General features: G+C 35.8%; 1 protein-coding gene across 1 annotated transcript; it reads left to right on the top strand.

The window, feature by feature from the left end:
* The first annotated feature begins 4013 nt into the window (after positions 1-4013).
* Positions 4014-21090, top strand: LOC117987384 (putative inorganic phosphate cotransporter). Its single transcript, XM_034974385.2, has 10 exons — positions 4014-4081; positions 10811-10890; positions 12090-12289; positions 13070-13306; positions 13992-14201; positions 14740-14907; positions 15295-15511; positions 15974-16095; positions 17313-17429; positions 19485-21090. Exons 1-10 carry the CDS (start codon positions 4029-4031, stop codon positions 19701-19703), a joined length of 1623 nt encoding a protein of 540 aa, XP_034830276.1. The 5' UTR covers positions 4014-4028; the 3' UTR covers positions 19704-21090.
* The last annotated feature ends 2549 nt before the right edge of the window (positions 21091-23639 follow it).

Here is a 23639-nt window from a genome sequence, read left to right as displayed (position 1 = left end):
GGTTCCCGACACAAAATTGTAAACCGACTTAGTTGTAATAAATAAATTTTCATTTCATTTCATTACAAGCCGGTGTAGGTCTGCTATTTTGAGTAAAAACGGAGTACGCTTTGAGCCAAGAGCAAGAATGAACATTACAAACATACGATACAAGTCTGTGTCGCCGTATAGTAACAAGATCTTCTTGAATGGTGCATTACAAACAAACGGTACAAGTCAATCTATTCATGACGACCAATGTATGTAATCAGCTGAAATACATGTAGGTATAGCGAACGCATTTGTTTTGGTAAAGAAACAAAGATTTTTCATGGTATTTAATATTTATACTAACACAACTTTTAAAAAAATGTTTCTAAATGACAGACATTATTATTATCATCGTAGAGTTCTGTTTGAAATAAATTATGCACTTGTTAAATTAAGATTCTGCATCATTAGCTCTACCCGTTGCCGGTCCGCTACTTATAAACTACTTACTACTACATATTATTTACTGAGCACCGGTCTTCTCGCAGACTGAAAGGGGTGCAGGCCATAGTTCACAACACTGGCCAAGTGCGGATTGGCAGACTTCACACACCATTAATAAGAACATCATGGAAAATTCTTAGGCATGAAAGTTTCCTCATGATGTTTACCTTCGGCATTAAAAAAAGTGATGTTTAATTGCTTATCACGCACATAACTCCGACAAGTTAGAAGAGCGTGCCCGGGATCAAACCCCGGAACTTTCTGCGGATTGGCAGAATTCAGACACCTTAGAAAACTTTCAGGCATTCCTCACATTAATAGGTTGCTATGTAAAAAAAATTACATGATTATTCCGAATTTATTTCGACTTATATTTTTCTTCTTCATGGCCTTTGAAGGCAGTCATAAAATATAGTTTTACTATTTAAACGAATTATGCAATCAAATTACAAGCACGTGTCATTGGAATTCCTATTGTACCTTTGAAAAACTATGAGCCGTTATTTAGCTTGCAGTGTATATTAAATAAGATTTTTAATAACTGTAACCTTCAGGGTGGTGGACATCGAGGTCGCTGGTTCAATTGTGTTTACGCTTGAATTACTTACTATTATAAAATACCTAGGTACTTACCTCGCATAACAGTACTGTTGTTGACAAAACTGGACCATAGGTTTATTTCGGACAACCTCTCTGGCGCAGTGGTTAGCACTGTGGTCTTATGGGTAAGCGGGAGGTCCCGGGATCGTGTAGGAACCAAAGGGATATAAGTTAGGTAAATAAAAACTGCCGTAAGTATACCCCTTCCAGGTTAGCCCGCTTCCATCTTAGACTGCACTCTGCCTGCGCTGACCTCAGAATTCACTAATACTGGAATTCAAAGTAGGGGGCATAGGGACTTCTTTAGAGGACGATTCAAATGACATTTATTGTGTCATTTTCAACTTTGCAATGCCGGTTCCGCAATGGCCGGCAATGGGGGAATGGGTATTCCGGTGTAAAAATATGGAGTACAAAAACGTGTGGCTGACATTTTTGTTTATTAGCATTGCAATTGAATTATCATAAACCTAATATTACTTTGATTACACGTTGACACAAGTTTAAAAACTGACTCAGTATTTCAACACTTATTACTGTAAAAAAGCTGTGAAAAAGTTAATTCATTTACATACTTGTAATAATTTGTAGTTATAGATAAGTGTATACCTGTGGAATAATTCACCAGCGATAACGCAGCAGTTATTTGAATATACATATATATCATTCAATAGTGCACGAATATTTGTTGCTATGTACCTGGATATATAATTTTTTTATATCTACACGCTGATGCCCGCGACTTCAGACATGTCAGTCTGCAAGATGCAAGTTATATCTCCTCTGTGCCAATTAATGTGGTCAATTAAGCGGTTAAACAATGACAATCTAACAGACACAAATGATGCGTTTATAACATTTTTTTGCACACTTGCAGTAAAGTTGGATAAGTTTTCAAGCAATTTGTAAAATATTAATGTAATTTTAGAAGACAATCAAACAAAAAAAAAATTTTGGAGTAATAGCTAAAAATACAAACAAAACATGATAAATATTCCACAGTTAACCACAAAAATATAAGTACGACCAGAATAATAATGTTTATTTAAGTATTTATTATTTAAGAATAATTAGGTATAAAAGAAGGATTCTTGAGTCAAATCTTTGGACATGTAATAAAAGTAACAACAGCTTATCAATGCAATGCAACGCATGACGGTCACAGGTTTGTAACTTTTAGGATTCCTTACCTCAAAAGGAAAACGGGACCGTTATATGATCACTTTTTTGTCTGTCTGTCTGACGTGTCTGTCAAGGAACATATAGGTAGGTAATTACCGTTGACCTTTTCAACTTTCAAACTAAGATTAATATACCAAGTGGGGTATCATAATATTATGAAAGGGCTTTACCTGTAAATTCAATTTTTATTTATTTTTATGCATAATAGTTTTTGAATTATCGTGCAAAATGTCGAAAAAATTCGACTTTCGAAACCCTCGGCCTCGGTGCGCGAGCCTGACTCGCACTTGGTCGGTTTTTTTTAAATAAGTATCCTATTTCGAGTAGAATGTTTTAGATAGAATGTTGTACCTCCCACTAGTGACTAGACCAGACCAGAGACAATTTAGAAAATATAATTTCCCGGATTGCCCCTACCGGAATCGAATTCGTGACCTCCTGTTTATAAGACCACAGTGCTTACCACTGTGCCAGGGAGGTTGTCAAGTTGTACCCTATATAACTCCTACCATTCTGTACCTAATAAGAAGGGGTCACGACTCTCAGCAATGTAGAGTACGACGCAAAGAGAGCGACAGAGTTGTAGATAGGGAGGAATACGGTAGGATAGGAGGGTAGAGAAAAGAGATATATAACAAAGTTAAATTATGAACTGAGACCACAATTCGCAGTTAATGGTTAATTTGTCACCAAGTAAAGAAAATATTTAGAAAGGAAAATAAGTTAAAACCGGTCAAGTGCGAGTTTGATTCGCACACGAAGGGTTCCATACAACCGTGCACGATATAACACTATGCACTTTTCTAATTTATATGGCGGCCATTTTGAAATTAGCCATCTTGGTTTTTTAATATTAGTTGTTATAGCGGCAATATAATATTATGTACACATTCGGAAAAATTCAACTCTCTACCTGTTACGATTCACGACGGCGACGGCCCGTTGACATACAGACGGACGGACAGCAAGGCCCCCGTTGGCAACCTTCGGGTACGGAACCCTAAAAAATGATGAACGAAACAGGCAGTGTTTTCATGATTACAGGAAAATTACCTCATGACAAAATTAAAATTATAAAATACAATAACAGTGGGTACTATTTAAAGACAATAAAGTCACAGTCACAGAACATTACAATGATTTAAACAAGCCAACTTTATAGTTATATTCTTATTCAAAACCGGTTGTTCGCAGTCTGAAGACATTAATCCTTTTTTATTTATTTTTAACAATCCTAACTGATAACTTTGACATTATACATTATTTAATTTAACAATGCGGTTCTTTAACACTTAAAAACGTGGAACGCGTTCGTGCAGACAATACGCGTTTAAGTTTTATTTAGTGACATCACAAACACTAACGCTAGTGAGGTGGTCTATTGTTTTGTGTATTATAGGTCGTTGTATAGATGCAGGCGTTACTTTGCGGAAGTCCATGATATACAATGAACCAAAAGCTTAATTTGCTATAATCCGCTGAAACAGCTTTGCAATTGTGCATTGTAAGGTCTACATCTCCTGAGGAAGCTCCAGTGTCGGGGCAAAACGTGCGTCGAGTGTGTTTGGGATTTGTGTGGTGCTGCGTGGTGGTGGTGCTTATTGCTTGCCTGGTGGCTGCATCTTCCTGCATGTTCAGCAGTGGGAGGGCGGGCGTTGCATTTTGCATGCTGCATATTGCACCACGCAGATTCGACCTGTTTCAGCGGATTATAGCAAATTAAGCTTATGGTTTATTGTATATTATTATAGATCGTGTTTAGTAGGTACATCATGAGTGCAACAGGAAAGTTCTACGATGTCGACGTTGCCCAATATCGGAAGAAGTAGGTGACTTAGTACCTAGATATACTTACCTAGTTTATCTACTTACACGTCTTAGTATCACGTCTATCTAGATGACTTTATCGATGACAGATTTGATTGTAGTCTTGCCTCATCATTAGTGAAAAATATCATCACTTTGTTACTTATTTATTTAAATTGGTTCGTTGGAGCCGCTGGATTCATGCGGCGCAAGACCGTGGCGTGTGGAAGTCCCTACAAGAGACCTATGTCCAGCAGTGGACGTCTATTCGTTGATGATGATGATGATGATGGTGATACTTCAAAATACATCCCAACGTGGTGTTTCTCGCTCAAGAGTAAATGTCACGTAGCGAAACTAATACCCTTTGAATTACATTGTATTAAGTGGAATTTGTTTTGATATGGTTTGGATTGTAAAGAGTTTAAATGTGAGATCATTTCTAACGTGTGACGTAAAAGAGCTTTGAAAAGGATTTAGTTTAATTTAATAAGTATGAATAGAATTTTGAATGAGCAACGTGTTTATAAAGGTTAAAATATTTATTTTGCACAATGGAATACAGTATTTTAGCTGCTTTAGCAATAAGGCTGCCTATAGTAGGTACAACTCACTATTTTTCAATAAATATATTTACAACTATCTTATTACCGCGATTTCGTCCGCGTGGACTAGACCGATTTCAGACCTTTATTTTACCCCCTTAGGGGTTGAATTTTCAAAAATCCTTTCTTAGCGGATGCCTGCGTCATAATAGCTATCTGCATGCCTTTCAGCCGATCCGTCTAGTAAGTAGTTTGAGCTGTGCGTTGATAGATCAGTCAGTCACCTTTTCCTTTTATATCTGTATATATAAAATTCAAAGTCCTGACTGACTGACTGACTCATATATCAACGCACAGCCTATAGCGCTGGTCCTAGAGACATGAAATTTGGAGGGTGTGTTCTTTGTTAAAAGTAGATATCCACTAAGAAATAATTTTTGAAATTCCACCCCTAAGCGGGTTAAATGGGGGTTTTAAAATGTAGTCAACGCGGATGAAGTCTCGAGTATAAGCTATTATATTTAAATAAAGATTACTTTGCCACCCTGACAAATAAAAGGAGTTATTTGTTAAAATCATACGTAGAGCAATTAAAGGCATTCGCAGAAAGTAGTCGACCTCCAGGAGTTGTATCGATCGGCCCGCGACTGTGGCTTGTTGGCTAACACTGTTTGAATACAGAATGACTTCTGCTCACGTGTCCAAAATTGAATTTGTATGAAACTATAAAATACACGGTAGGCAAGATAGATACTTACTATAGACTAAACATAGAATCAAGCGGTCTGTAACCAGTTTTTGTATGCACAGGTTTATTTATCGACGATGCAACTGACCTGATTGATTGAAGTGTTGACGCATTTATAAAGGACTAACTTTTGTCCGCGACTCTGTTAGCTGTAATTAGGTATATTTTATAGCCTTTAGCACTTGGGGATAACTATCAGTGAAAAATTTTTCATTATACAAACTTACAAACTAACTTTTACCTCTTTATAATATTAGCAAGTAAGGTACTATTGCTAAAATATTTTGTTACCTATATATTAGTACTAATAAAACGCGATAAATTGGTAGGTAAGTTACATGCGTTCATCGGTAGGTGTAGGTAAGGTAACTTGTAGGTGCGCAGACAACGCGATTCAGTGTTCAAGCTAACCGGTCAAAGCATTGTGCTTAACAGGGGTTAACAACATACCTACATGATATTGAAGAGTCCCTTGACCTCTCAATTCGCATAGGCTTGTAATTGTAGAGAGAACAGTCATGCAAACAGCACGTCTCATCAAGCTATCCCGTCTAGATTCAGCGCCAAGCATGGCCTGTCCACTACTAAAAGTAGGTAAAACTATTTCAACTTGCTGATGGGTTGGGCAAGGTCGCCACATATTATTATAGTTGATGACCATGATTTTTTTGAAGATTTCCTCATGCCAGATTTTATCCTTCAATAAAGTCTTTTAGGGGAATCCATGAGCTATTTATAAGTATTATTTTACTATACAAAGGGTTTCCATAGCTGGCGGAGCTGACATAATTATGTAATGTAAGTAATCTAAAAATTATATAAAAGGAAAAGTGACTGACTGACCGACTGATCTAAAACGCACAGCTCAAACTACTGGACAGATCGGGCTGAAATTGGAATATCTGGCATGCAGATAGCTATTTTATGACGTGGGTATCCGCTAAGAAAGGGTTATTGGAAATTCAACCCCTAAGGAGGTGAAATAGAGGTTTGAAATTTATGTGGTCCACGCGGATGAAGTCGCGAGCATAAGCTAGTTATGTATGTAACGAATGGGAAAAGATGTTGTTTTAATAATATTTTGGATCTTCCATTATAACTACACGATTATTATGAGTACACGATGACATCGCAATATTAATGAAATTAGATAATTTAGAAATAATTTTGCACGCCATGTTTGGCAGGATATGTAACTGATTACCTAACTTTTAAGACCCCATGTAAATAATATACATGTACCTACCATATCTGAGCAAAATAAATAAATGATTATGATTATGATTATGAACTACTCGAAGGTAGTGGATTGGATACAAGGCAGCGTATTACACGATTAGCCGTGTGTAGATACCTAACCTTTCACTAGCGTGACCATGGTGAGACTAATTAACGATTAGGTATAACTTAATAACATTTTTAAATTTGTGAACGCTTAAAACACTGTCATTAAAAATACGAGTGCCTGAGAATAAAGATAACTACCTACTTTTAATAAAATTATCCTTAAATGTTTTTAGGATTCCGTATCTCAAAAAAAGGAAAATCGGAACCATTATAGGATCACTTTGTTGTCTGTCTGTCTGTCTGTCTGTCTGTTAAGAAACCTACAGGGTACTTCCCGTCGACCTAGAATCATGAAATTTGGCAGGTAGCTAGGTCTTATAGCAGACATTGGGAAAAAATCTGAAAACCGTGAATTTGTGGTTACTTCACAAGAAAAAAATTAAAAGGTGTTCATGAACAAATATTGCTATTTTTGACTTTCAAAGTAATATTGCTATACCAAGTTGGGTATCATATGAAAGAACTTTTCCTGTACATTCTAAAACACATTTTTATTTATTTTTAGGCATAATAGTTTTTGATTTATCGTGAAAATGTCGATAAAATACGATTGTAGTACGGAACCCTCAGTGCGCGAGTCTAACTCGCACTTGGCCGGCTTTTTTTAATGGTTGAGTGCATTCACACTGTATAGGTATACATATTATCAAATGCAACATATTAATTTAGTTTTAATTCATATAATTTTCAATGCATATACAGCATGCGGGGAATCCCAGCAAGCCATATAACAATGGTAGGGCATTTTAGGTTCATTTATATTCAATTTATTTTGAAAGGACAATTATCTATACCAATCTGTGATACCAATAAACTGCTTTCGCAATCAAAGGGGTCAAAGTTCAAAGTGCAATCAAAGTTAAACGATAGTGAATGCGTGTAAATTCTTCTATTCAATACATAGTATGCACATGTTTCTTACCTGGAGTCAATTACTTTATTTACTATCAGTGTTAATGTTTTAATGTTAAATTATTGTGAGATTAGAATGTAATTTGCCATCAGGTTTTTCATTTGATTTTGTTATTTTTTACTGAAGATATGAAATTCTTTATTATTTTAGATTTTGTTTTGTAATACCTACACAACTATAAAATAGCTAAAGTATAGTTTCCTTATTAGAGACCCATAACTATAATTATTTTATAGGGTTATATACCTACCTACTGTAAGATTTATTAATATAAGAGAAGACAATAAAGTTTTTGTTATAATATTATTGCTAGGTAATTGTTTGACGTCAGTAAATATACAGCTTGTTTTTGCGTAACTTTAGGTATTGAAAAATTAAACAAAAACCGGCCAAGTGCGATTTGTACACGAAGGTTCGTATCATCGTACTTATCACTTTAATATTTTTTTGTGATATAACCAAAAATTCACGGTTGTCGGACTTTTCCTGTACTTGATAAGACATGGCTACCTGCCAAATTTTATGATTTTACATTAACGGGGATTACTCTATAGGTTTTGATTTCCTCAATGGGTCTTGACAGACACGACAGACAGACGACGAAGTGATCTTATAAAGGTTCCTTTTTTCTCTTAAGATACGGAACCCTAAAAATAGCTATGTCATTTAATGACCTACTGCATAACTATTTAACACTTCGCAGGACGTACACTATAATAATTATTGATTTACTTTTAAAACCTGATAGCTACATAAATGGCAATCAGATATCTTCAAAGCCTACTTGACTCTCGGATACTTTGTACTTGTGTAAAGATTATTGCACTGATAAACTCGTCAAACATCGTTGTTTGTCGAGATAAGCAGCACATCTATGTCATCTCTAACATTGGTCTATATCCTTCAGATTGATACTTCGCTCAATGATTTTGCTTCGTAAAACTTTGATTAGTATCAATAAGTTCGCTTTCAAGACATTTGCTCTTGTTATGTCGTTAGTTTAATTCACAGCAGGCAAAGTTTGTAAGGTATGTAATGATTGAAAAAAAAAGTAGAAGATTGATGAAGCTTTGGTTTTTATAATTATTTATAGGTTATTTATTTAAAGGCGTGTCTGCAAATATATCTAAAAGTATAAAATTTAGTTGCAATGGTTGACAGCGTAATATGCAATTGTATTTTGCAGATGTATTTAATTATTGAAAAAAGATATTGATCAAACTTCTGTTTACTGTAAAATTCAAGGTGTAAAACGTGGCTTTTAACGTTTTGTTTGTGGGCACATCTTGTCGCAATTCGTGTTTTTCTTTGTGTTTGCTTATAACTTTTGAACTTTTTAGTGGTTCAAAATGCAGCTTTTATGACGATCATTACCAATACTATAAATGCGAAAAATTATTGGTTTATTCTTCAATCACGCCGCAACGGAGCAACGGATTGATGTGGAATACTTGCATAGATGATAATTATTATGATTCAAGACCTGGAAAGTGACACATGCTAATTTCATCCCGGAAAATTAAAGAGTTCCCCCGGAATTTTTAAAAACCTAAATCTACGGAAGTCGCGGGCATCAGCTAATAAAATAAAATCTGAAGAAAAAAATAAATTATGAACTCGTATGTTTTTCACTTTCCCTGTTAATTTAAGTTAATATTGACTAACCATTTTTGACGGGGTCGAATTTTCAAAAGTAATTAACATTAATTGAACTGGAAAAATGACTTTCTTACAAAGTTTTATCCTCTACTAGATGATGCTCACGACTTCGTCCGCGTGGATTTAGGTTTTTTAAAAATCCCGTAGGGACTTTGATTTTCCGGGATAAAAATTAACCTATGCCTTTCCCCGCGATGTAAGATAACTCCGTACCGAAGGAGTATGCCCAGGGACAGTACTCTCGCAAGAAGCATTGTACCTTAAATTTTTCATTTATTTATTAAAGCTAAAATAAAAACATAATTTCTCAATTGAAATCGGTCAAACTGTTGGGCCGTGAAAAGCTAGCAGACAGACAAATTGACAGAAAGATAGACAGACAGACAAACAGACAGACACACTTTCGCATTTATAATATTAGTATCGATTAACATCCTCGGGATAGAATTAAATCCTTTCTTAAATGATTGCCTACATCATAAAAGGAACATATTTATTTATTTAAACAACTTTATTGCTAACAAAATTATTTTATTTAATTATTACTCCCCTTAGGGGTACAATTTTCAAAAATCCTTTCTTAGCGGATGTCTACTTGATAACAGCTATATGCATGCCAATTTTCAGACCGATCCGTCCAGTAGATTGAGATGTGCGTTGATAGATCAGTCAGTCAGTTAGTCAGTCAGCTTTTTCTTTTATATATCTACATATAGATTTAGATAGCTAGTTATCTAACATGCAAAAGCATAGCGACATCGAAGAGATAAATTATCTCTTTTGATCAAAATCATCAGATCAGAACACAATATTTTATGGCACCTTGGATATTTTTTTTATCTATTTGCTAATATATACTTACCTAGATCGCATCTTAATGCTCAAAGCATATTATTGATAGTCAAGTATACCGATTACCGACGAGTCTTATCTAAAATATTATAAAATGTCGTCTAAACACGCTAACGTCGACTAAACACGTGAGTATAGCCGGGTGAGAGATATTATCAGTACCCTTATTATAATGCCAAAAGTGTGTTTGTTTGTTGGTTTGTTAGTTTATTTCTTTGTTGGTTTGTTGGTTTGTTTGACCTAACGGGCGACAACTGCAGACTCCGCGCACGTCGCTCACGTCCCATCCTCCGCTTCGTCCACTGTGCCCTCTGCTAGTTAGAGGGACACGCGGAAAAATCTCCCCCCTGCCAGATCATTAGCCATGGCTAACAGCATCCCAGAAGAGAGATTATTAGCCATGTTACCGGGGTGCACCGCCCCGAATACTGCTCTTCCCCTCGGATGCCCGTGGCATCCAAAAAGGGACTAGCAGAACCCAGACACACTGAGAGGTTACCTGGCTGGCACCCCGTCGTTTCTACTCCTAGCACAACCTTGACACTTAGTTGGAGGGTCAGGGGAATGTTAGTCATTTAACATGGCCAATATTATTTTTAAAAAAATGCTTTGATGAAACTTGTATCATCAATCGCAAGAGCGCGAGTAGGTACCTTAATAATATAAAAATATATTTACTTTCAGATCTGACGTTACACTTGGCGCTCTACTATACATAATATACGTTGCAATGATACCAGAATGGCGACGGAGAATATCAAAATGTAAGTACCTAAGTAACCTTACTATCAGGTATGTTGCCTGACTTTTTTCGGCTCCATACAATCAGCTTAGAGGTCCAATTTCATTAGTCGATTTGGAATTCCTTTTGCGGTCGGCATTCGAAACTAACACTTAAATATACTGCCGCCATGTACGTTTTTAGGGTTCCGTACCTCTTAAGGAAAAACGGAACCCTTATAGGATCACTTTTTTGTCTGTCTTTCTGTCTGTCGGTCTGTCAAGAAACCTACAGGGTACTTCCCGTTGACCTAGAATCATGAAATTTAGCAGGTAGGTAGGCAGACATTCCGGAAAACCCTGAATTTGTGGTTAAGTACAACCCAAAAAAAAATTAAATTGTGGTCATGAATTAATAATTAGTATTTTCAATTTTTGAAGTAAGATAACTATATCAAGTGGGGTATTTTATAAAAGGTACACCTGTACATTCTAAAACAGATTTTCATTTATATTAATTATGCATCATAGTTTTTGAGTTATCGTGCAAAATGTCGAAAAAAATACGATTGTAGTACGGAAACCTCGTTGCGCGAGCTTGACTCGCACTTGGCCGGTTTTTATTAATACCTAGTTTACCTACTAATATAAAAAAATCCTAACCACTCTCGCGGTTTTACGTAAAGGTTATTTATTATGCGGTTGCGCAAGGTACTGGGTATTCAATCTTGCAGTATATCTCTGTTATCTGGAATTACCTAATTAAATTAAACCAAGGGAATATTTATTGCACAATATACTCTTTAGTGTTTCTATTTATTTCAAGTTAGAATTTTTTTCATTACGACCTAACGAATGCCTAATTAATTTAGGCGCGATTGCTATCTACAATCATTAAAATCGCGATCTAGAAACGATAAAGGTACCTACATCTAAAAGGCTAAATATTTCAGTGCATATGCACCACTCAATTTGTCGTTCAAACACGTCGCAACGGAGCAACAAATTGACGTGATTTTGTATGGGTATAGTTAAAGACCTGGAGAGTGGCAATAAGCTATTTTTATCCCGAAAAATCAAAGAGTTCCCACTGGATTTTAAAACCCTAAATCCACGCGGATGAAGTCATGGGCATCAGCTAGTAAGTTTATAAGAGTATTTAGCAAAGCCGATATTTTCAACATTTCTATCCAACTATACTCATAATCTGCGGTTCTAACATTTAACTATTTTCTGGGCTCAGTGTTCCTAATTCCCCAGCGGTATGTCCTCGGCATTATGGGACTGCTGGCTGTCTGCAACGCGTATACGATGAGGGTGTGCCTGAACCTGGCAGTGACACAGATGGTGAATAACACCAGGAGTGAATCCGCAAAGTATGATCCCGATGCATGTCCGGACGAAAGTGAAATCCTTGTCAATGGCACCGTTGCGCTCAAACCTGTAAGTGTACCTGAAGTTTGTTATGTTGACCTAGTTCTTTGGATGTATGTTATTGATCCTCACCAAGCCTTCATAGTTTCGAATTCTGGAAATTTTGCGGTAAAGAAACTAGGAAACCACCTGGCATTTCAATATTATTGATCTTGAGATCTTAATGGCTGCTTCACGATTGATTGGCCAATTCATCTGTGACGGATCTAAATTAACTATTTAATGCCGTCCGCATGGAATCAGGTTTGCGATAAATCCCGTGGGAAAACTTAGATTTTCCAAGATAAAAATTACAGTATACCTGTATTCAGGATGCTTGCTATATCTGTGTTAAATTTCATCAAGTTAATATTATGTTTACTAGTTTAGTCGCGAAAGCGTTACAGATAAATTGCCAGAAAGCCACATTTTCGTATTTATTAATACTTAGTACACCAAGAAAAGAGCCACTGCCCCTTTCTACAATAGCTTGTTAAAAATACAATTCATTTTACCATCACAAAATCAACGTTCAAAAATCCTTTATTACTTTCCTACTCAAATGTTTTCAAGAATAAGGCCTATTATTATAAAAATACTTTTGAAAAACCTGGATACTTAGTAACTGCGCAAAAGACTCGTAGGTACCTATAATGTTATCGGTTGGCTGAAAATTATTTCATCAAAATCTGTAATCAGTAATCATCACCGAAATTCCGGGATGATTCCAGACAGATACTTAATGCCCTTAAAATCTAATCTAATTTGGTTGATTTATTCTAAATTGATTGTTTTAATTTTCCATTCCAGCACGCAATCTTCGACTGGTCGGAATCAACGCAAGGTCTCATTCTAAGTGGTTTTTACTATGGATACGCTATTACTCACGTCCCAGGAGGATACTTGGCTGAAAAGTATGGTGGCAAATGGACATTAGGAATCGGTCTTCTGAGTACTGCCATCTTTACTTTAATGACGCCTGTAGTTGTAAAGGCTGGGGGAGCGACATGGCTGTTTATACTTCGTATCTTACAAGGGATGGGGGAGGTGAGAATTTAAAACATAGCCATTACTCTGTGTAGTTTGAAAAAAAAACGGGCTGAGTTGAGAACCACCTCCTTTTTGGAAGTCGGTTAAAAATAAAACCGTTTTCAGTACTTAAAATGAAAAATATTTTCCCCTCCCCATACCTCCAACTCAGAAGGAGTAGATACCCCAAGACGCCAGGTGATTTTCCCCCCCTATGTCGTCAACATTCCATCTACGCGTACGAAACGCTTTGCGTCATCATTCCCTATACGCATGGCATGGAATATTCTTCCTAGATCAGTGTTTCCTGCCAATTATAATCCGGGTATCTTTAAAACAAGAGTGAATGGGTACCTTCTAGGCAAACGCGTCCCATCTTTGGCCACATCATCACTTTCCATCAGGTGCGATCGCGGTCAAGCATGCGCCTATAATGAATAGAAAAAAGGAGTACCTACCTATTGAAAACAAGTATGTTAAGAAAGAAATGGAATTCAAGTGAACTTGTATTCTATCAAAATCAAATAGCTTCTCAAATAACCACACATCAACAGCAACTTTTCCAAATCACCTACGCTATGCTGTCAGCGATAGCCCAACAACAGCCAAAAAAGTTGAGGATTAAATTAAAGGAAATACCAGTACACGTGTCATGCTTTTTTGGTCACTTATGCTCTTTGTGAAGTTACTTTGTCTTTTCCAGGGACCTACAATGCCAGCTTTAATGATAGTACTCGCTCGGTGGGTCCCACCACATGAAAGATCTCGGCAAGGTGCAGTGGTATTTGGTGGTGCACAAATTGGAAACATTTTTGGTTCATTTATGTCTGGTTTTCTTATGGCTGGAGGTGGAGACTGGGCAAACGTCTTCTACTTCTTTGGTTGCTTTGGAATCGTATGGTTTATATTTTGGGTATGTAAAAAATTAAGCTGCATGTAATTATTTCTTATAGAATCCGGTTAGGTTAACAAGTTTTTGCATAGCATACCTAATTATCTACCCGCAGTTGCCACATGACTTAACTCGAACAAGGCTAACCAAGCTAGAACAATTTTAATAAATTATAATTAAAATGCATCTATGGTCAATGATCTGGTTTCTTCTCAAACAAAATTATCATCTAATCTTGTATGAATAAATGATGGTATCTTATGTTGTTGTGTTAAAACATTAACTGGCTTGGTTGAAAGCAATATCTGAATTATGCTCAAGAGTAAAATCTTTTAAACACATTTTAGTACCTACTTAATAAATTTCAGTTTATTTTGCATAATATACATTATAGAGATACATGCAGATAGAGATAGTGGTAGATGCATTTGACGATTCAAAAGTACTTTGAAAAGTTTAATTAAAAAGGAATATTTTTATTTTATAGATTAGGGCCGTCAAGTTACTTCAATGTTTCTTGTATATGTAATACGTTTATGTTTTCTTACTATTTTTCCAGAGCATATTTTGCTATAGTACACCGAATACTCACCCGTTCATATCAGACGAGGAACTAAAATATCTGAACGAGACAGTCACGAGTGCAGACACTATGAGTGTCCGAGATCCTGTACCTTGGAGAGCCATCGTGAGGTCTGTTCCTGTTTGGGCGTTGTTATTTGCTGCTGTAAGTATCATTTATGTATCGTTATCACTCATTAAACGGTGAAGGAAAACGTCGTCGTGAGGAAATCTGCATGTCAGAGATGTTTTTCAAAGGTGTGTGAAATCTGCCAGCTCGTACTTGACCAGCGTGGTGGGTGGCCAAACCCTTCTCATTCTCAGAGTAGACTAGTGCTCAGTATTGAGTCAGCCAAGGGTTTATGATCGCTGATTAGTGTAGAAGGTACTGAACTGAAACTTCAAAACTTTTTCATAATGTATACCAACATTAGCAAGTTAGTTGGATTTTCCCGAAAACTCAGCTAGTTATAATACCCGGCTTCTTTGTAATTTTTTTCCCAGTAAAGACTATTCGTATAAAAAATCAGAATCCTATTGAATATGTTTCCAGGTTGGCCACGATTGGGGTTACTACACGATGGTCACAGACTTGCCCAAGTACATGACAGATGTGCTAAAGTTCAACATTGCCACAACGGGGACTTTGACGGCCATCCCCTACCTCGCTATGTGGATTAGTGCTTTCTTGTTCGGCTGGATCTGTGACATTTGCGTTAAACGTAAATGGCACTCTATCAAAACTGGAAGAATTATTCATACAACTATAGGTACGGTACATATTGTTTACATTTATTGCATTTAAATTGGCGATTTATTTAATTTATACATCTGTTTTATTTATAATATTCTGAGGTTTCTTGAGGTTTATTTATTTGCTCTATAAATCTTACATTTTTTATACATTTTACGATAAATTATTATCGTAAAAAATTTAAAATTAGTAATTCCTGATAATATTCTCGTAACATGATGAATGAAATAATGAATAAAGTATGCTTTATTATACACTAACATAAAGAGAAAAATAAAAAACAATAAGATAAACCACAAAAATGGAAGTACAATAGGTGGCATTATTGCTTTGAAACGATCTTTTGGAACAAGTGAGAAATATATTCAATGCGCAATATCAAGCAAAAATATAAATCTTCTCGAAAACATTAAATACTAATTCTATTTGTTACCTACAATAGTCATATTTTTTCACAAATCCACAAATCCTTTTACAGCTGCAAGTGGACCGGCCATTTGTATTATATTGGCCTCATATGCGGGCTGCGATCGTTTTGCAGCTGTCGCCTACTTTATCGCATCTATGGCCTTAATGGGAGGATATTATAGCGGCATGAAGGTTAGATCCAGCTCTCTTTTATTTGATTTTTATATTAATTTGATTTTTATATTAATTTCATTTTTTATATTTATTTTCATTTCAGCTTATTTTATCTCATTTTAATAGAATTTTAAAACAATTAAACGTCACTTGCTTTAACGGTAAAGGAAAACATGTTGAGGCAACCTGCATGCCTGAGAATTCTCCATGATCTTAAAGGTGTGTGAAGTCTGTCAACCCGCATTGGGCCAGCCTGGCAGACCTAAGCCCTTCTCACTCTGAGAGGAGACCCCGTGCTCAGTAATGGGTTGATCATGATGATGATGATGAATCAAATTTTATTTCAGCTGTCCGTTTGCCAATCGTTCAACTAATCAATCAGTATATTATGTTTGTATTCACTTCTAACCATGTTCTGCATTTTCGAGAGTAGGTACATCTTCTTCATCCATTTATTTCCCCCTATATAATATCATCCCACATACGCTTGCTGGTTTGCAGTTTCCATTTCAGAACACGTCTGTCCCATTGGCCATGGCTTCTGTGCCGGACATGGCCTGCTTACTGCCACTTCAATTTTTTCAATTTGCTAATTCACTACTTTATTCTTATTCTTGAAATAAAAATTTAAAGAGCTTTGGCTGCTTTAGTGTTAGATCATTGATAGGATACACGTAGGTCGTAGGTACTAGAATAAACTGATAGTAATAGGTACCTAATTACTTCATATTCTGTCAGTTTTACTAATACTATTTAATTTTTAACCTAAGTGGACCATCAGTAGACCATATTATTCGTCTCTCTAGCTGAACTATTATTTATGCGTATATCGTAGTTAAGGCGATATGCGTCCCAAAAGACACATTTCGGATGTTCAAAGAATCAAGTTTTGGCCTCAAAAACTACAAATTTATTAATTTATTTTTATTATTATAAAAATTAAAGATATTCTTGAGTGAATTACGAGAGCCAAAACACGATTGGCACAATTTGGCTCGATATAAAAACCAGTTTTATTCGATTTATATAAAACCAACTTCATTAAAATTTCACATTTACGTTCAACGTTTAATACACTTAAGGGATTACGGTATTATTTTATGGTAACAGAGCACATAGAATTTTAAATATAAATTTGCGCTAGGGCGGCCCAGACTTTTCTATACATTTCGCCTTTGTGATACCATTTCGCCTTAAATCGTTATTTATTTAATTATGGTTATTTTCTCTTTTAGGTCAATGCATTAGATTTGGCACCTAACTACGCTGGTTCTTTGACAGCGATGATCAACGGAACGTCTACCATATCGGGAATAATCACTCCTTATCTAATTGGGTTGTTGACACCTGATGTAAGTGCTTGTGGTTTTAATATTAACAATAATAATTAATCTATTGATTATAAGTGTAATACTTAACTACTTTTATATTTATCGATTGCAAGCGTCTTAGTAGGTATGTCGTATCTACAATATAGGCAATTTATGATGTTTATAACATTTCATGTGATTATTATTAGTAGATTATCGACAGATTACCGATAGATTGAATATAGGATGGATAGGAACCCGTCGTAAGCCATTATATTTTAAACTCTCTACTGGCGTACCGCAATCAACTTTTTCACTTGAAATGAAAATATAGTTAGGGATCAAAGCAATAAGATGAATTATATTATAGATGCAGCAAAACCACATGAACGAATAATTGCTTGATAGATTTAGTTTATGTTTTAGAACGTTATACTATTGGAGAAGGCTTTGACATAATTTAATACACCTTACCAATATTGATATTTCCAAGCCGATGTCAGTCGCAGGATGTTATCAAATTCGCTTCGAAGCTAATAACTTTCAGTTAGTTTTGCGGTGAACGCAGATAATGGGCGGGTCGGAAATGTTTGCGTGGAACTTCTCAAGGCGAAATTTCAAATAGTTTACCAAAGTCGTTCCTAACTCGTAATAACTTGCTTTAGGAAACGAGATTCTTAGAGATAGTAATTCAATTCAGTAGTTTAAAGGGGATTTAGCGTTACTTGTCTTCCTTTCAGTGAGCGATTTGATAAGATAATAGTATCTATTTAGTTATGCTACTAGTTTTTGTTGCTACTAGTTGAGCGCTTGGGTGAGCTGTTCAAAGACGGTTTACTGTTTTAACTGCAAGATTAAAATGTGATTCAGACATAATAATCAGGCAAATAAAAATATCATGTAAATACCTACCTGCCTATCTAAAGCTGATTTGTAAAATTGAAATTGAAATTACTTCTACTTTTTTGGGCTTTTTTAGCATTTAGTATTTTTGGGTTGAAGCTGTGATAGCCTAGCGGTTAGGATCCGCCTTCTAATCGGAGGTTGGGGGTTCGATCCCGGGAACGCACCTCTAACTTTTCGGAGTTATGTGCGTTGTAAGTAATTAAATATCACTTGGACTTGGAATAACGCTGAAGGAAAACATCGTGAGGAAACCTGCATGCCTAAGAGTTCTCCATAATGTTTTCAAAGGTGTGTGAAGTGTACCAATCCGCACATGGCCAGCGTGGTAGACTATGGCCAAAACTCTGAGAGGAGACGCGTGCTCTGTAGTGAGCCGGCTATGGGGTGATCATGGTGATAATGTTGATGATGATGATGATTTGTGGGTTCTGCAACATAATCTTGTCCCTATAGTTCGTCCATTTATCCTAGTTATATCCCTTTTTAATAGCCATATAAAACTACACGTACACTGAGAGCATTATTTATTTTATGCTGTGTGGTAAAAATCTATATTTATTGCTTAACGTTCCGAACATAATTTGATGGGACATTTTGATGTATGTTGAAGCCAACTTGTGGATGCCCACTCCGGTAAAAATAAATGGGATATAGGTAGATTCTAATTGCTTATTTAAGACGAATACCTATTTGCTGATTTAGCGACGTATCTATAACATAGCGTAATGGAAAATGTATGACTGAGTGGTATATTCCGATACAAGTTAGCCCTTGAGTACGATCTCACCTGGTTGTAAGTGATGATACAGTTTAAGACGGAAGTGAGCTAACCTGGAAGGGGTATGGCAGTTTCCTTAAATCCGTACCCCTGATCGGTATAAAGAAAGGCGTTTTACAAAAATTGTGCGTCGTAACAAGAGTCCATATTTAATTTAAACGTTTTTGTAGAGTTATCTTATACCTATTATAGAAATAGAAATAGAGAAGGCAACCCACTGTAATACAGTGTTTACTAGTGCAGGGGTTGCCCATTCATACGTCTACTAGACCTAGGTCTACTTAATTGTTATTACTTGTTTTTTATCTGTATTATAAGTATTTTTTGTGTTCCTTATATGTAATTTAATATGTAATAATATCCAATAAATTTAATTTAATTATAATGGTAATAATATAAGTTTTTTTTTACAGTCGACACTGGTACAATGGCGGGTGGCGTTCTGGGTGTGCTTTGCCGTGCTCGTTGGTACCAACATTATTTATTGCATCTGGGCTGATGGCAAGCAGCAATGGTGGGATGACGTCAGACAATATGGCTACCCGGCTGATTGGAAACATGGTCCTCTCAAAATGGCCGACTCAGACACAGAGAAAAATAAAAAGAAAGAAGCAGAAGGCACCGCACTTTAGTACTTAATAACGCTATACAATATATGTATACACTACTTGCACATAAATACACTTCTTGCCAATATAAGGCTCTTACGCACTGCATCCGATCCGGATCCGAGAATTCTCGGACCGAAGGATTCTCGGATTCGGATCGGAGTGCGCAAATACTGTTGTACTTACTAATAAGTATCCGACTTTTTCGACGTGCAACGCCCTAGTTTGAATTCGAAAATAAACTAATATTATTATAGATAAGTCCTATAATTCAAAATAAAAATTATTTTAAACAAGTTTTGCTTTAAAATATTTTTTGTAAGCTTTCTTTCGGTGCCATTTTGTAATATAGGTAATTAATTAATGGTGCATTAAAATTTAGAATGAGTATAGAGAATTTTAACGAATAGTTAGTTTAATAATTCAAAAGCTTAATAAAATGTATTACTATTTATGAAAAACCACCGATACGATAGGTACATAATATTTAATTATGTAAATTCCTAAAACCTAGAAAGGAAATGAAAATTCGATTTAGTATTACATTCATACTAATATTATAAATGCGAAAGTGTGTCTGTCTGTCCGTCTGTCTGTCTGTCTGACTGTCTGTCTGTCTGTCTGCTAGCCCTTCACGGCCCATCCGTTAAACCGATTTTAACGAAATTAGGAACAGCGATAGCTTGCATCCCGAGAAAGGACGTAGGCTACTTTTTATCCCGGAAAATCAAAGAGTTTCCACGGGATCTTTAAAAATCTAAATCCACGCGGACGAAGTCGCGGGCACCAGCTAATATATTATAATGTGTTACCTGAATCATATTTTATTGATAAGAAAATTCTTTATTTTTGTAAATAGGTAAGTATGTCATTTCTTTCCTAAATAATATTATAGGTTTAACTATGTAAGTATATTGTTATCATATTATTATTATAAAAATTTGGAACTCTTCGTAATTGCATACATTTACTGTTATTCAACGGTGCCAAAGATTAATTTAGGTAGGTATACCTACCTCAATTAATATTGTAAACAAAATTGACAGTTATTTGTTTGTTTTAAAATAATAATATTAAGTGAACTTATTGATTTTATTTAAATAAAAAAATTTACCATTTCTAAATACCGAGCAGTATAAAATAATTAATTATTTATTTTTGCGTTTTATAAAGTACTTCCTAAGTAATAAAGTGTTATTTCGAATTATGATGTACAAAACGTATTATTTAAACTTATTAATTAGGTACCTACTTAGGTACATTTTCATTTATATGACTAAGTTATAAATTGTAGATATTATGTTAGTTAACTTTAACTGTATTGTGATAGCATTCAATTTCCTATTCTAATAAATAAATACATATGGTTAATTATTTTATCATTAAAAGAATAAAAATGTATTTAAGTTATTATTTTTGTTTAATTTTAATGAAAATAAAAATGAAGCAGTAGTGACAATAATCATGGTACATACCTATTATCAAAAATTGCTTAGAAATCATGTAGAAATCAACTTATCGTCGCTGGCCCACTACTGAGCTCAGGTCTCCTGTCAGGATGAGAAGGCCTTATTCCACTACGCCTGGCCAGGTGCAAATTGGCAGACTTCACATCACACACCTTTGACAATATTATGCAGAACTCTCAGGATGTTAATTTAACTTCTTTGTTTTTTTTTTTAATTGAAAATATTACAATAAAACTTAAAGCTAGCCTTATCTAATTACTATATCAATCATGCCCGCGTGGAATGGTGCCAAGAATACTTCGACTCTCAAATACTATCAACGTTGGCGAGACGTAAAATCTTATACTAAGCGTACTGATGATTACTGATATGATCCCACAAAAGAAACGCGAAAATATATTTTTAAAAACCTATATTTTGTAAAAGTTCACGACAAATTTGCAAATAAAACATATGACTGACGCTAGAGGTCAACGAACGTTACGTAAGTAAGCCACTCGGAGTCAATATCGCGTCGTAGGTGGGGCATTGACCCGAGTTTTGCACGATATACCTATTGCGGGTTTGAAAAATACTAAATCACCTAAAACTACAAAATGAGGCAAATGGTTATTGGTATTGGATCGTGTTTAGGTAGTCTAACAATAACGCTAAGTTTTTACCAGCGTGCAGGTTACACGCTGTACAATACTCGTTTTACTTAATAAACCATGTTGTTTACGTAACCGCCGCCAACGCATAGTGACAACGACCTCAATCGAGCCGTCCAATCTGTTATCAATAGCAACTATTCATACAAGATTCATAAACTTTATGATCATTTTATGTTAGTCCTTACTAGACGATGCCTGCGACTTTGTCCGCGTAACCTTCAGCTTTTTAAAACCCTATGAGAAATCTTTGATTGTCCGTAGGTCGATTCCGGAAAACCTGCATCAATCATTATTACAATGGCAATTGTTGTGATTGACTGAATTTATGGTATTCTTGTTGCAACACAATGCCAATATTATAGCCAATAGTGGGCGAGTGTCAGTCAAAGGTGATTGCGGTCGTCACACTGCACTGCAAAATGACAGCATTTTAACGTAATCGAGCACCCAGAAGCACCCGAGCTAAAATCTAGCTTATATCCATCTCCGGGATGCAAGCTGTTTAATATATTATGTGGATGACGCGCGTTACTTCTTCGGTGATGATTGATTTTCCGGGATAAAAAGTAGCCTATGACCTTTCCCGGGCTGCAAGCTATTCTATTCAAAATGTTGTCAAAATCAAATAAACGGATAGGTTGTGAAAAGCTAGAAAATTGTTTTTTTTTAATTCATAGACTAGCGCTTGGCTGCAATCAGACTTGAAGGCAAATCGCTTCGTTTGTATTCGCAATAATTTTATGATCCCCCGCAAAATGGCATGGCTACTAGCAGTGCTGCGCTGGCGTTACTTATGGTTCTTTATTTATGGTTACTTATGGTTCTCGTCCCTTGTCACGCGAGCGAGAAGCACTGATGCAAGTTTAAGTATAGCGCTGTCCTTGTTCCACTCATTGGTTCAATTCAATTTTATTTATTTGCTGATATAGGTATACACACACAGGTGTAAACATATAACAATACATTGGTCCAGCTGTTCTACGCCAAGCTGCCATACAAATATTATCTTAAATTAATAATCAGTACAAAATAAAAAAAATGTTTTTCGGTTAATTGAATTGGTTTTGCTCAGACCTCAGTTTACGGGGGTAAACTACAAGTACCTTCTATTATTATGAGACAATTTAGTGCTTAATCACCATAAATATGCAGTCTATGAATTCATGGATTAAAATATATTATAACAGGTGTATGAAAATAAATTAGATAGACGATGGATTTCTAAACTACTGGAATGGAAGCCTCGCATCGGAAAGTGCAACGTTGTCAGACTTTCCACTAGGTGGACAGATGAAATCAAATGAGTTTCAGGAAGCCACTGAATCCAGGCGGCGCAAGACCGCGGCTTGTGGAAGTCCCTAAAAGAGACCTATAGCCAGCACTGGACGTCTATCGATTAATGACGACAACAATGCTAGTAAGTTAGAGAAACCTTCACGTTCATGCTAATAATAGTTTACTCAATTGCACGACCCGATTGTATAATGTCATCAAGTTGCAGTTCAAGTATGCTAACTGCAAGTTGATGAAGTTGTAGCGGTTTGGCTGCACGACGTGCATGCTTGTCTCAGCTTGCTTTTACATGCAAATTGATTGTACCATCTTAAGACAGTAGTGTTTAATACGGCTAGGGGGTTAAATTTTATGTAGTACGGCTACCATGGGAAACCCTGGAGGGTATTCAAGAAAATCCTCATGTACGATAGAGCAAAGATTAATGAAGACGTAACAAGCAGTTTGATATTATAGAGGAAATACGTAAAAACCGGCCAAGTGCGAGTCAGGCTCGCGCAGCAAGGGTTCCATACTACAGTCGTATTTTTCCGACATTAAAATTG

The sequence above is a fragment of the Maniola hyperantus genome, chromosome 13 (assembly GCF_902806685.2).
Source record: "Maniola hyperantus chromosome 13, iAphHyp1.2, whole genome shotgun sequence".
NCBI lineage: Eukaryota > Metazoa > Arthropoda > Insecta > Lepidoptera > Nymphalidae > Maniola > Maniola hyperantus.
This window is presented reverse-complemented; position numbering and strand designations above follow the sequence as displayed.

Excerpts from the sequence above, each read along its gene's own strand:
- LOC117987384 (XM_034974385.2), top strand. The coding sequence starts at position 4,029 with ATGAGTGCAACAGGAAAGTTCTACGATGTCGACGTTGCCCAATATCGG. Across the intron at positions 10,891-12,089 it reads GCGACGGAGAATATCAAAAT|TGTTCCTAATTCCCCAGCGG; the intron begins GTAAGTACCTAA and ends TTCTGGGCTCAG. Across the intron at positions 14,202-14,739 it reads TCGTATGGTTTATATTTTGG|AGCATATTTTGCTATAGTAC; the intron begins GTATGTAAAAAA and ends CTATTTTTCCAG.